The sequence below is a fragment of the Rhea americana genome, unplaced genomic scaffold (assembly GCF_003343005.1).
Source record: "Rhea americana isolate MKP2758 unplaced genomic scaffold, rheAme1 scaffold_54, whole genome shotgun sequence".
NCBI lineage: Eukaryota > Metazoa > Chordata > Aves > Rheiformes > Rheidae > Rhea > Rhea americana.
Genome location: NW_028186690.1, coordinates 916,446 through 931,753, shown reverse-complemented (window position 1 = coordinate 931,753; position 15,308 = coordinate 916,446). Strand labels below are relative to the sequence as shown.

At 35.2% G+C, this 15,308-nt stretch overlaps 1 protein-coding gene across 3 annotated transcripts in view; it reads left to right on the top strand.

Annotated features, from left to right (window-relative positions):
• PPHLN1 (periphilin 1) overlaps positions 1–15,308 on the top strand; it is an 82,679-nt gene that overhangs the window by 18,181 nt on the left and 49,190 nt on the right. For 2 of the 3 annotated variants that reach the window (XM_085318531.1, XM_085318529.1), the window contains exon 6: positions 13,859–14,115. In XM_085318531.1, the coding sequence (XP_085174657.1) occupies positions 13,859–14,115 (257 nt within the window). The remainder of the gene's footprint in view (positions 1–13,858; positions 14,116–15,308) is intronic. The other variant, XM_085318530.1, reaches the window with a different exon arrangement.

Below are 15,308 nucleotides of genomic sequence, written 5' to 3'. Positions count from 1 at the left end.
AGTTGGACAGGATGGGCCCCAGTACTGAGCCCTGGGGGATGCCACTAGCCACAGGCGTCCAACTGGACTCCACGCCACTGAAGACAACCCTCTGAGCTCTGCCTTTCAGCCAGTTCTCAACTGAAGCCCAGGAAGTTYTGCCTGACTGTGAGGGGGAATTTCTTCACTGTGAGAGTGATGGAGCACTGGAAGAGGTTGCCCAGAGAGGTTGTGGAGTCTCCTTCTCTGGAGATCTTCAAGACTCGCCTGGAAGCAACCCTGTCTAACATGCTCTAGGTGACCCTGTTTGAGCAGGTGGGTTGGTCTAGATGATYTCCAGAGGTCTCTTCCAATCTTACTGATTCTATGGTAGAAATAGAACAAATTTGTCAGGGGCAAATGTTGATACTACACTTTAAGCAACTAGTGATCTGAGAACAACAGAGATTCTTCAGTCACTTCTATATTTTGTTTCAGAAATCTTTTAAATCTATGGCATGTTGCCTTTCATTTGAATGCTTTATGAGGCCTTCTGAACACTAAACTTCCAATTATGTCTTTACAGAGATAAAGCATAATATACCCCCATTTTTGTAGGCAGATAAATGTTCACAATGAAATTAATGCGTTTACTCAATGTCATGGATAAAATTGGTAGCCAAGTGGGGGATAGAAATCCAGCAGTCTTGGCTTTCTGATCTCTGCTTGAACTACTCTATCATTTAATGATTTGCCTGCTGGTGTAGTATGCGATGACAGGGTATTCTAGAGGTGTGTGAAGATTTTTGCATKAATAAAATAATTGTTCCTTGGTAAGAATGGTTGTTTTGAACCACTGGAACCTTTGGCAAGAGTCTCTCCTTATGTAAGCTAGGGGTTGATGACTCTTTTCTTTATAAAGCAGGATTTAATATTCAGGATTCATGAGAATTTTTTCCAGATATGCTGTAGGCCAAAGCAGTTATCTTTACATAATCACTTTTTTAATCAAACTTTTTGAATTAAAGGTGGTAATATTCCCCCCCCTTACGTATTTCAGTGAATTAAATGAAACAGTGAACCTGTTTTAAAATATTTTATGTTCACTTAAAACACAGCGTATTATCAGAAAGTTTTAAATCCAAAGCCTGAAGACCTCCCACAATATAGTGTAAACTGATCTTTGTCTTGCTTATAGAAGAGAAACTTAGCCAAAGGGATTTATGAGACGGTGCTAAAAATGTTCATAAGTCTGTTGTTCTGTTGCAATGTTTGACAGGTCTTATGGGATGCTATACAGGAACTTCATTCTTTATTAAAAAGCATATGTGGAGGGAAATCAATGTGGCAGTCTCCCAAAGAAAATGGGTTTGCTTTGACAGAGATTGATAAATAGAGTTCTAATCGTATTTGTTAGCACATGCTTTTTTCTTGGTTGGCTGATGAAGGGGTGGAATTCCCCAAACTGAAACTTTGCCAGAACGTTAAATGTCTCAGGTATTCACACAAGCTACTAGAGTAACTTATATTTATTCATATACTTAAATTACAGTTTCTTTATAATATATCATTGTGGTAGATTCCATATACATGTCCACAACTCCAGACAAGAACTTGTCTGCAGAGTTCTTGTTTTCGTTCAGAAGACCCATTGTATTGGGCTGATAGCTAAACTAGTTTACCTTGGCTTCTGAATTCTTTCTCTGGAACATGAAATCTTTTGGAACAAGATAATAGTCAATAGATACTTACAAGGAGGTTTTACTTTACCCTTTGTAGTTAAAATGACTTCATATCATGCTTTGTGTCGTATGTAGCAGTGTTATTGATTTGTTAGTTGCCACATTTCCTTTGAAATGTGTTTTTCTTAACGTCCTTTCTAGCTATTTTGTACTTGGGACAACCGATATGTATGCAAACTGAGATTTTTTTTGTTTCAGAATTTGATTTTTGGTATTTAGTCAGRAATTACACGCATCCAAATGTATTACCAATGCTTTAGGTTCCTTTGGATCACAGTTTTTTATTTTGCGTGGATTTGAAGAACTCAGATCTTAAGCAGATCTCTTAGGATTTTAAAACTACCCTATACAGGAACCTGTGTATAGTTAAAAACTGTTTACAGCTCTGCACTATGACAGGTCAGTGCAATTGAATGCAAGAAAGTTTCAGTTCAGACAAGCCTCTTTATGTTTCCATGATGAGTCCGTTTCCCCTCTTTAATTTAAAGTCTCTGGGTTCTATGTATGTAATCACTTGTGAGTGTTTCTGCTGACATAACTTTATTAGGCTGTTTTCTTATTAAGAAAGTTGTCCCAAATTGAGTTTCTGATATTATTTATGTTGGTATGACCTGCTTGGCTTGATCTAGAATCGTCCTATAAATGTCATTCAAGGTGAGGCTGCTGTCGCTCTGTCACTTGAGAGTGAGAGACTGGGGAGAGGAAGGGAAGCTGGTAGAGAGGCTTTCAGGTTTAGAATTTTTGTTCCCACACTCCACAACGTAGAAATATGTGGAGGAGGTTAATACTACTCTTATTTTTAACTGTATGTTTTTGCTTGTTTCAGCTAGTTATTCTGCAACATGAATGTTACTTCTGCTAATAAACTAGTAGTATTTGAGTGATTACTTTTATTTTTTTTTTGTATTTTCATTTGCATAGCATAAGGCTGTGATCTTTACTGAAGATCTTTCATTTCATTACAGAATTTCTCATTCTGATTATGAAAAATACTTTCTTTTTCAAAAATTCCCCCTAAGAGGAATAAAATTRTCTATAAGGATTTTGCAGAGCTCTGATTTAATTGCTGAAGGGATTCTCATCAGAGGTTGAGGGGAGGGTTTTAAACTCCAAAGTCCTAACGTATACTGTATTGAGCATTTAATTTCTTTTTCTTTTAATCATTCTTCCTGATGAGCTGCTGAGGTCAGTGCCAGTATTCCTGCTGTTCAGCCAGGACCCTGCAACTTCCCATAAGTGCCTGAGCTAGTGGGAGATTCCGTTAACTGTTGTGGGTAATAGAGAGATCTGGCTGTTCTATTTCATTTGGGAATAGTGTAATAGAAGCTTTATTTTTCTAATCAAAACATTTCAAAGTTTCTCATATACAGGAATTGTCAAGTTAGCAGAATTTCCCACTAACTAAAAATTCTTATTTTTTGTCCTACTGAGCTTGTGAATATATAGCATTACAYGGTAGAGCTTTCTCTTTATATGAAACTTAGAGCTGTTCTAAATCTTACTTTTAACTCCTGCTAAGAGCCATAAGTTGAGCCATAAGTGGATAAGCTTGTCTTCAGAAAAACATAATTACCAGCAGGTAACTTCAGTCCAGGATTCCATGTGTATGATGTTTCTTATACTGTGGTCATTGATTGAGAATTGGTTATTACAACAATCAGTAAATGTGTTATGATCTACAGATCAGAAAAAAATCCATAGTATGTGGAAATTCAGTTAAATTTTGAAATAACGTAATGGATTTGTTACTTAAAACCAAGTGACTTTTTTGGAAAATGATTTTCTTTTTATCAGTGATGTTTACATCATGTTAAATGCCAGGAGATCCTCTGTTTGCATTGTATAAATGGGCAACTTGCCTGAAGATGAGATGATGTACCTGAGTATGAGGTCTTGGCTAACAGCTCACCTCAAAGAAGAATAGAAAAAAGCAGGCTCATCTATAGTGATAGGTATTTTTTTATAGCTATCGTAATAGTCAGGCAGTAGGTGGTATGAAGCTAGCAGCTTAATACCCTTTTGGGAAATAATGAGACAAACTCCCATGGATAGGACTTGATTGTTCTGGAAAGATTTCCTAGGGAATATATAGAAAAACAGCTAGATGCTGAGAGACTGGGGCAAGGAAGAGGGAAGGGAATCTCTCTTGAGACCAGACATCGCCTATTAAGTTGGGAACTTAGCTAAGTGTTTCAACCATCAGCCAATGTTTTGGTTTAATGAACGTAGTCCTGACGCTCTCAGGCCAGGGAGCGGTGTCGCAGAGGAGTTGTACATAATTTCCCTTAAGATGATGAAGGTTTCAAGGAGCTGTTTGTTATTTTTGAAACGTATTAAAAATTTCAAGGAATTTAATTCCCACTGTGACAGGGTGGGAATACTACGATAGTTTGGTTTAGATATTGTTTCTTTAAGTGAACATAAGTTGCCTAACTTTTTTTTTTTAACTAAGGAAATGGAAATGTTCTACATTTCAGTAGAGGAGAGAAAATAGAAACAAGTTTGAGGTTATTGACAATAAGCATTCTTTTGTTAAGGATGTTTTTGCAAAGAGCTGATTTTTTTATGTAACATTTCCACACGTAGTGACTAGCGAGTCTGTTATGATCCATGTCTGAGGCAGAGGTTATCAATAAAACAACTCAATGATTTCATGCGGTTGCTACTATTTTTAAAAAAGATGATTCTGTTTTTGCATAATACATCTTTTCTTGATGTTAACCTTGATGTTTTTTCTTGATATATATTTATGTAATCATACAAGGTTTTTGCATGTGAAACTTTCTAATACTCATTTGTCAGTTGATAAATTCTCTTGTTTTAAATGCAAGTGAAAAATGATGCTGTGACATGCAAAAATGTGGTGTCAACCAATTGTATGAATGTCTTTTTAATCAAAAATTTGATTCTTAACAGTTGCCTTGTGCTTACTGAATTTCTAACTTGTCTAATATATTTAAGTATTTTTGGAAATTATGTTTAAGAGCAGGTACATGCCATTTGGAAATAAAATGCAAAAGAAAGAGATTTTATTGCATTGACTTATCTTTCAGACCAATTCAGGTTTGATGATGTTAGAAACTAAGAATGTGTTTTATGGTTTTTATCCTACTGTGTGCATTTTTGGAATAATTTTGCACAAAGGGTGTTGAATAAGGCGAAGGATTACAGCAACAGAGGAGGCTGAAGTTGAGAGGATGAGCAGTGAATGATATTCAAAAACTTTCTATTCRGTTACCATTACTTATCTCTCACTAGAACATGTCTCTCTTAAATAGTTTTCATTTTAAAAGTTCATTTTTGAATCTATTTATTACTCATGGCCAGAATACTTTGTTTTTAGTACAGCTTGGCTATGTATGCATATTATTTTTAGAAAAAAAAAATTTTAATAAGTAACCGCTTTGAGTCTTTTTCTATTATTCTATTGAATAATAGCAATGAATGAATGAATGTCATGAAGTCTGATCTTCCTATAGGTTTAAACTGCTGTGGAACTGAATTTTACTATCTAAGTTGGTGCTGTTGAAGTCTTTCCTTCTGCCTGTTATTGGTAATGTTTGTCTCATGTGTTTGCACTCTTCACTAAGCTGGCACTGCATGCTGTCCCACCAAAACCAATTAAATGTTTTTTCTGTCAGCTTAGCTCCCTGAGGGAAAGCATCAGTGCCAGGGTAGGCAGGGAGTGGGAGTGAGGAGTTGAGGAAGGATGGGGGTAGGCAGCCATTGTAGCAGCACAATTTGAATCAGTGTGACTTGTTGTGGCACTGCATTATAAAATTAGCCATTATTGTTGAAATTACTGAAAGTGTTCAGCAGTTACAAAAGGAATTTAACACGGCTTATCTGTCTTAAAAGTGTTCAAGGAAGTGCTGTTTGCAATATACAAAAAATGGCCTTATAAAAGGAAGGAAATATTTAGGTATATTATTATGATTGTAGAAGAGGAGGGAAAAAAGAAGAAAAAAAAAAGGCATGTTGAGCTGAGTGTAAGAGGAAATGTCTGTCTTAACTCAAGGTTTGTGTCTTACCTGATTTTGAACYAACTTGGTAGATACTAGAAAAGAAGGAATGAAATCAAATAAAGGAAAAAGAAATTGCATACCGAAAAATTTTCTTTGTGTGTATGTAATGATTTCTATCTTGAGAAATTCAAAAGCAAAGGTAGCATGGTAATTTCTATTAGAGAATTTTAATTTCCAATGCAGAAGACAAAATGACTATTGCAGACTTTAGAGGTAAGCAGATCAAACCTGACTGGCTAATTGCTGCAAACTTTGCTTTCGTTTATGTACAAAAATATAGAAGTTAATGAGGCATAGCTCTGTTTTATAGAGAAAAATGGAACATTGTTCTGATTTATACATCTCATTAAGAAATTTGGAAAGAGAGAAAAAAACTATAATGGTAAGTGTACTACTATATGTCCCTAACACTGACATAAGGTATTACTGCTTACAAACTCAGTCCACAACATGCTCTTTCCTTTTACAGCTTTTTATTAATAGTATTAGAAAGTTAACCACAAAGGTTGATCATATTAGTATATTCTAATATAGTACATTATTTGTTGCATCAATGAACTAATGTCATTCTGCAGCATACCGAAAAAAAGCCTTAAGAAATCCTTTAATATATACTTCATAGTTTCTGCATTGTGGTGTTGAAGAATTTTAAACATAACGTTTGATAAAAAGAACAATAGCTTGCTGAACATAAAATTCACTTATACCCCTAGAAAACAGTACAAAAGTCTTCTTTCTTTCAGGTGCTTAGTGTGTATATATTCCTTTTTTTTAAAAAAAAAAGTTTGCTTTAATTGAATTACGTGTGGCAAGCACTAACTGTCGAGTTAATGGTCTCTTGGCATTTCTATTGTATGCTATTCTTTTCAGAAGCAATATGAAGTTCAAATGTTTTAAAAAACCAAACTTGTTTTAAATGAAATCTGGCAATATAAAGTTGCATGACTCTTAACCACACTTATTTTCTCTGCAGTCTCATGTTATTTTCCACACTGATTTAATGGCTTTTTAAAAAAACAATAAGACTATTAAAAATTTCAATAGAGCTATTTACTTGCGTTTTATAGCATGTTACTGTCCACGAAAGATTGTTCTCAATACCTTTATGCTTGCTTCATAGAGTATTTGTGAATTTTTTTTCGTCCTCCATCCAGTCAGCCCTAAGCTTTACTGTACTATGGGGAAACTTTTTAAAGTTCTTACCATTTCTGGGGTGAAATTACAATGTAAGTTCCTATTTAGAAAGGGCTATCATTTGCCAATTAACCTAGTAGGCTATATGCAATCATTTAAGGCTGATATTTTAGTTGGGTTCCCATTAGAACCTTTTATAGAAGTGATGATGATAATCTGTTTCTCAGTCTGTTAAGGTATTGGGAAAAATCTAGAATATGTGAAGATCCCATAACTTGCCTCTTGGCTTTCTTCCAGTTTTAAGCTTATAAATTGAGATACAGGATTTGAATGGTTTCTCTTTTGAGTGAAGTCTGTTTAGGAATTGATTCAACGACTCCTGTACTGAGCAGTTTATTCCTCAAGCTYGATATCTGAACAGCATGACAGTTCTGGGATGATACAGTACTCAAAAATCAAGAGTGTGAAATCTGGTCCAATGATAATATTTTTTAGCGAATACTTTATTAATGGGAAGAAAGTCCTAGAATTCCAGAAATTCTGAATTGTTAGAATTAACTTTAGGAGTTAAATTCTGTGCTGTTGAAACTGCTGTAACTCTTAATAGAAATTAAAACTTGGCCAATCACTTTAAGCAAGTACATATTTGGGACTTTAGACCTATGATTTCTTTTCCATTTTAGAGAAATTATAGGGACTTATTAAGTCCTCTTTTCAAAAAGAAGAGATGCYAAGTCCACATACATTTGAATGCAGTTATTTTTTCTAATTTGCTCTTAATTTGTCTATTTAACATTATATTTTTGTCTCTATTCAACATACAGTTGTACAAAGCTGTTTGCTCTTAATTCTTTGGAAATCAAATATGTATTTATTTGGATTCTATTTTTTTTTGTTTGTTTTTCCGTACTCTATGCTTGACAGTATTTTGTCAGATACTGGAGTGTTTAAGTTTAGATACACTTTTACTGGCAGGGCTTGTTTTCCAGCAAGCTTACCAAAGTACATCACTGATGGAAGTAGAAAAGAGGGTACTCTAAACTCAAGACAAAGAGGAGAGTAATCTGCTTTATGGTTACATTCGAAGTCTATGGTTTAGCTATTCCATTAGAGGATGTAACATGCAGTCCTCTCTAATGGTACTGCAATACTCAAGTCATCTTGGTTTTTCTTTCCCTATCTGTCATGACATCTGGGGAGTGGAGGGGGCAACTAGTGATTTTAATGGCTTTTATATCAGTAAGTTGGAAAAGTGCCATCAGCTTAGAATTTTAGTGCTAGCATACGATGACTTCTGCAGTAGCACATGCAGCAATGAATATGGTGGAGCATTTATGTACTTTCAACTTTTTGATGTATATTTCTTATTTTTAGCGATACTTCTCTTATGAGATTTATCACTGTCTTGTAATAGTTGTTTCCTTCTGCCTTCCTGTGAAAAGCTGTTAATAAGATAACTTTGGGTAGACCTAATTATGTTAATTTTATTTAAAGTAAATGCAAATGTCACTTGCAAATGCTGCCATTATTTGCTCCACCATAAAACATTGAAAACCAGTTTTCATGAAAAGTCTGTCATCATCTTTAATGTGTTTTGAGTTCAAATGAAGGTCAGTGGAACCAGGAATATTTATTATCTGCGTTATTGTGATTCATTGTATTGTTTTAGCGTAATATAATTCTACATAAATATCTTTTGGAGGAAAAACAAAGGATTATAATAAGTGAACTCTAAAGCAGAATTAAAGTAAATTGTTCGTTTCATGCACAGTTATGTACTGTATACTTTGAAAAGAAAGCAAATGAGCTCTAAGAGAGAGACTGCTGCCGTCTGGAGTTTTCTACCACCTAAATTTATTTTGAAGAAGTTGGAAGTAGAGGTGTTCTTGACTCTTCATGTTTGCTTTTTGGATGTTTAGCATATCAAATATAAGGTCTGGAATGCAATGTATTTTATTAAATCTTTGCATTTCATCTGAATCATGTTAGCTCCAGCAGTGTCCTCTAGAGGAAGGTAAGAAAGGTTTTCTGTGTCCACCTCGTCCTCCTCTCCACCGTGCCTCCCAATACTGTACTTTAAGAGAAAATGCATAAAGTTAAGAAGTGTGATTCAAGTTCAAGTCTCACCTCTTTCAAGTCATCTGTTTTTTGTTTTTGTTCTTTATTTTCGTTTTTGCATTTTATCTTGGGGGATATGTATCATTTCCTCAATTTATTTTATAAAATTGCTTGGGCAAGACCCAAGCCTATAAATAGAGCATCTAAGCCTTGTGACAATAACCATAATCTCTCAGATGGAATGGGCTACATACATATTTTATGTTGGCTTTTTATCTAGTTAATAGACTGTGCTCATCTATGAGTTATTAAAGGAAACTAAATTTTCTGTTCCCCAGGACTGTGTTGCTGAGTTGTCAATCTCTGTTCAGCGTGTGAGAAATGTCCTCTGTGGGTGGAGAGGATGTGTAGCTTAACTAATCTACATATAGTAGATTAGTTAATACTTTAATTCTAAAGATAGATGCCTGTTGGGGTCTAAAAGTCCAGCTTTTTTATTTGAAGGAGTAGTAAGTGTCAGTTTATTGGCAGACTAATGATCCTGTAGAAGCTCAGAGGGCCACTGCAGCTTGAATTCAAAGACAGCCAGCYAAGATTCCTCTTCACAGGCTGAATTGGTTCCATATGTATTGTCATCCCTTTTTCCTATTGATTATTGATCTTCCATGATGAATTTTCTTTTATGATTATGTGTCGACTTTTTCCCTTATGGCATGTGACTTGCTTTCAAGTGCATCTTCCAGAAATTTCATATCTAGCTAGTGATTGAAGTTTGGTGCTATGTTCGGTTAAACTGATTCTGACACACCACTACCTGCATTGCGTAGTTTAGTCTGTACCACTCACTCTAGTAAACTAGAAGGCTTCCTGCAGTCCTAGGTTTCTTGCCACCCTGCTGCTGAGCGGTTTGCTGAGCTGAAAATGGTCAGGAGGGATGAGAGCAGAGGTCCCTAGTGTGTGGCATTGATAGCTTGGGACAGAGAGTGTCCCTGAACCCTTGGCAGCTGTGGAGCTGCCCCATGTTGTGCTCCCTTGGTCTCCTGGGACACAGAAAGCCCTTCCTTTGCCCATTCTGTATTCCTGTTTTTCCACCCAAAAGCATGGAACTGGCAGTTAACTGCAATCACTGTCAGACCTATGCTTTTCCCTCAGCTGCTCTTCGTGGATTGTATATAAAGCTGCAACTGTTTACTTTTAAAATTTCAGGAGCAGTGTTCATCCAAGGTCATCAGCTTTAGTGAGAGTTCTGTGGTGAAGTTTCTTGGAGGTTAAAAATGCTAATATTGTTAGTTTTCCCTGCAATATTTCAACAAACTTGTGCTTTTGGGACTTAAGAAATGTGAAGACTTAAGTATAACTGTAGGAGGGATCCTGTTTAAAAGAGATCAATCCTCTATTCATTATTAAAGGCAACAGCCCTATTTTAAAGTTGCAGTTGAGCAAAAGCTTTGAATCTCTACTTAAATAGCCCCTGCTCAATAAACCTTTTGAGTATGTGTTGGAATCTTAAGCATGTGCGTAACTGYTTTGCTGAATTGGGGCCTTCATTACCAGATTGCAGGTGTATGTGAGCTTTGGTACAAAACAATGCTCATTTTGTTCTGTTCGGTGTGGTTTGTTGTGTTAGTGTAAACATCAGAAATGCTGCAGTGTTGCTAACTCGTCAAGCTGATTAATACAGCAAATAACTTGGGTGTTTAGTATGAGATAGGGTCTAGTTAAGAATTAACACAGAGTGGTGAATGACAAAAAGTGAACATGAGATTTTAACTTTTTGTGCATTTCTGTTACGTTCCTGTAGAATGGGGCTTTTTTTGTTTGTTTGTTTTCCTGTCTAAGAGTGTGTTTCAATGATATTTGGTAAATGCTTGTGTGGATATTAGAGCTTTTATTATAGGTACGCAATAGCCGAGGCTCTGTAAACACTTCCATAATAAACYTCTCTGTATACTGAGGCTTAATAACGTACCATAAAAATGCGCTTTGGGCAGAAAAGTGGTGTACCAGTCTGCCAGAAAGCCTGTGCTTTATTTAAAAAGAAGAAAAAAAAAAAAAACAAATCAAAAGCTCTCTGTATGTTCCAGGAACATTCAAATGCACCAAATGACATTTTAAATCTTAGAATTTTCACAAGACAACTTTTTATTATTTTGCTTAGTTGCACATTAAAAAAAAAAAATCAGTTGCCTTACACTGATCATTACCCATTAACCTTTTGAACCTTACATTGTGTGTACCCTACTACACAAAACACTGAATTATATGTTTAAAATTAATCTTAATTCATTTTTGTCCTGGACTGCGTCTCTGAAAGCTGAGATGATTTGTCAAATTCTGTAYGTGTTTGAAGYCAATAGAAATGATGATATAGTCGATCAAAAATGATATTTAGTATGAAATCAAAGGGAGAGGGTTACAAGAGAAAATCATGTGTACCTATATCATTCCTGATAGATATTTGGCCTGTTCTTAAAATAAATGTATTCTTCTTACTTATTTACTAATGGAGACCATCTCTAAGCAAACTGGTTGAAAGCTGAACTAGTCTTTTCAGTATTCCTAATGTCAGAACTAAATCTGCCTTTTTGCAATTTTAAGTCTTTTGCTACTTGAACTGTTTATACATTTACTGTAGATAAGGCATTACTTTCCTATTTTATATAGCTGTAAAATTTTACACATTAGATTTTGTGTGTTTGAGAGCTCATCTGAACTTCTTCAGATTTCTTTTTCCTAGACTTAAACAGACCAAGGGGTTTCATTGCTTTTTYATTAAATATGTTTTCTCAATCTCTGATCATTCTGTTTACTTGCTCTGGGAAAGTCTCCAGTTATTTCACCTATTTTCTGAAGAGTAGTATTCACAGCTGGGCATGTTGCTCTGTGGCCTTGACAGAAAGCAGCATTAAGCTTGGRTGCATCTGAGGATGTTCTTTGCACACAGCTGTACAATGGCACTGTATATTTAACTGTTCTTTAACTGTTCCTTCTGGTGACTCAGTTGAAATGAAAAAAGGGTCCCAATAAACAGAAGAAAACAAGGTGTCTAGAAAGGAAATGGATATGTGTGTATATATATATATATATATAAATATATATATATAAAAGTATATTTGTTAGATATAAATCTGTTGTAATGTACATTGTCTTGTGTCAGTTTTGGTATGTGGACCTATAAAACATGCTTTTCTAGGAGGTAAGATACCTAGGAAAGACCTGTGGCCTGTTAACAGTGAAATAATCATTTTCCTGTAAAACTGTGCTGTTTTCCTGAAAAACAGAGTTGCTGAGAGCTACTGAGCTGTTGTTACTTTAGTTTCTTATTAAAATTTGCTAAACAAAGATGCATTTTATTTGCCTGATATCTTACTTCCTCAGACTTGGGAAAAATGCAATTACTTTGAGAAATAGGTTGAAGGATTATCTGTATTCTCACTGGCTCATGTGAGAGCATCTTCTCTTTTCCTACCCCGAGATAATTTTGCGGAAAAAGCTAAAGGTTGCCTGTGGGATTTTCTTGCGCTGCAGAAGAACCACTCATGCAGATATGCTGTCTGTGCAAAAAGTAAGCCAACACTGTGTAAATCACATTAGTGCAAGTGCTTGTAATAAGGGTTTGCGTTAGCGCAGCACTACCTGTGCAGTTGGAGTAGCCCCGAGCACCTCGGCACGCTGAAGCCCTTCGTTAGCCACCACAAATACGGGCCGGTAACATGCTGTAGGAATTGTACGCTAGAGGGCTTTTTTCCSTCTTTCTACCGACAGAAAACTGGCTCTAGCTACACTGGGCTAGATGGGACCACCAGATCTTTGTGGGACATTTGCTCATTTAAAATAGTGACCTGTAATAAAAATAGGAGAAAAACAATGAGAGAACGTAYGTTTTGACTTACTATAAATGCTAGGAAATCTTTTTACTTAGCAATTCWGTGACTGTCAAGGGAGCTGAGAAGCACTTGCTACTCTTCACTGTGTATCTTCTGACCAATACCAATATCAGTGGTCTAGATTCAGTTCATGTTCATGTGGATGTTTATAAATTTTGAGATTCTGTAGGAAAAGTACAATCTGATTCTGTTTTTTGACCTTTGCTTGCACACACATGCACACACAYRTGCTTGTGTGGTCAGGCAACCTGGACATTTTGGGTTTGGTCTGAAATAATAATGTAAAAATCTATTAGAAAGTTTTGGTGTTTACTAGATTTATGCTTTCTGATTTTATATAATGTTGAGCATGTGTGTGTGGCACTTTATTGAAAAGTTTAAAGTATCATGTAAATTGCTTAGGAATACTTCTAGTAGGTATAAATCATCATATTTTTCATTTGAGGTTTGGCCCTGGATGAAGATTGCCATTTTCTAGTTTTCTGTTGTCTTTTTTTGATGTAAAATGATACCTGAATGATATTTCCCAGTGTAAGGTTTATGAAGTCAAATGAGGGAGATAGTCCCCTGAAAATAAGGGTAAAAAAAAAGATGGAATGGAAGAAATAGTGGAATAATGTGAGTAATATTTGCATATGCATTTTACCTATCATAATATTAAGACTTTGTTTCAGATGAGGCAGACTATAGAGTGAATTTGAAGAAATAAATTGTGAAAGTGTAATTTCTTGAATATTTTTCTCTTTTTTATTGTTTTAGCTAAGTAGTAGGAGGGAAGTATCTTCTAGCTATGAAGTGTTTGAATGAAATCTGAGGAAATAATTAAAACTATTACAGATTCATTTGTTTCTATTTTCTAACTTGCTTTCCATTCATTGTGTAGTACTTTAACGATGTTGACAATTTTCAGACAATTTTCTGACTTGTTTTGCAGATGACAGTTAATCTATTCATATTTACCAGAGAGAAGTTGTTGTAATTTTGTTATCTAGTGTTGTTCTGCAAAATAAGTAAGGATAACTAAGTAACTTTTATTTTTCTGTTGTTTTCAAAGGGACATCAGAGATGGCTTCAGAAGAAAAAGCTTCTATCCTTCCCACTACATGAGGGAGCGATCCCCTCATAAGAGGGACTCTCCTTTCTTCAGGGACTCGCCTGTGAGCCGAAGGGATTCTCCGCACAGCAGATCCGGCTCTAGTGTCAGCAGTAGGAGCTACTCTCCTGAAAGAAGCAAAGTCTATCCTTTCCACCAGTCCCAGCATAGCAGAAGTATGTCATCTTTACATAAAAGAAATATTTCTTCTCAGCAAGGTAATGCTGGATTAATGATGAAAAGTGGTTAGTGAGGTGAAACTGATTGCCATTGTATAAGACTTTTCTCTTTACATATTCTCTTATACGATGAGGGCACTAGATACTTCATTCCAGTTTTCTTGTCTGCTCTTTAGTTGTTTCATTGAACCGTCTGTTCCCTTATGTATACTTGTAGAGATTTCATGTGGGAGACTGCAGGTATTATTTCAATAGCATCTGTACAATGGCTGCACAACTGTTAGCTGCACAGCTTCTCCAATATAGGATGTTATCTTCTTTTTCAGATTGTCTCAAATCTTGCTTTCTTCAAAGCAATATAAAATGTATCTCAGTCAAGATTGTATTGTGTATGTTCTGTTTTTTAAAGCTTAGCTATTAGTCTTTTCCAAAAAGCTAATGAATCATCTTTTATTTTAATATTAATAATAAATAACATTTGGGTTTTTTTGTGTTTAGATAACTTGCAAAAATAAGCAAAATTGATTCTGTTTTAAATACACTATAATCTTACTTACTGCTTTTTGTGAAGCTTTTGTGGATTAGTCAGATCAGATTTCTCTTACTTTCTGCAAATACTTTCTGATGATTTATAAAAACCTACCATTTATTTTGACAGTATTTTCTGTCTTCTCAAATTTCTTATTTCAGTATTTTGTTCATTGATGTGTATCTTGTTTGTTTCTATGGCAGCACACTGGACCATGATGTAGCATTTTTTATCAAAAAAGATCTTGTGCTGTTTGGTTAACATTACTTAAATATTGAGAAATTATTTCACTCCTTGGTGAAAGGCAAATTACCTTTCTAGCTGACAGCAGAAATTCTTCTAATGTTTTGCAGCAATTCTTGTGTAAATATAAATTCACATAAATGTGAAAGAGGAAGTTAAGAGATGTTTGACTAAAGTTACAGGAAGGTTATAGATATGCAGATCATAATTAGTAAGATCAGGAAAAAAGGGTGAGAGAAACTATATAAAACTGTGGAATGGTTCAGGAATTTCGTGCAATTTTGAGCAAATTTCTACCACATGTTTGTAGTATAATAGCAGAATTACTGAAGCACTAAACTCTAATAGGAAAACATGTTGTTAAGGTTATGGGGAAAATGCAGGAAAATACTCCATGTATTTTAAGAGAGCTTTTGCTTTCTCTACAGGAAATAAGTTCATTTTTTGCAGGAATGAAGTT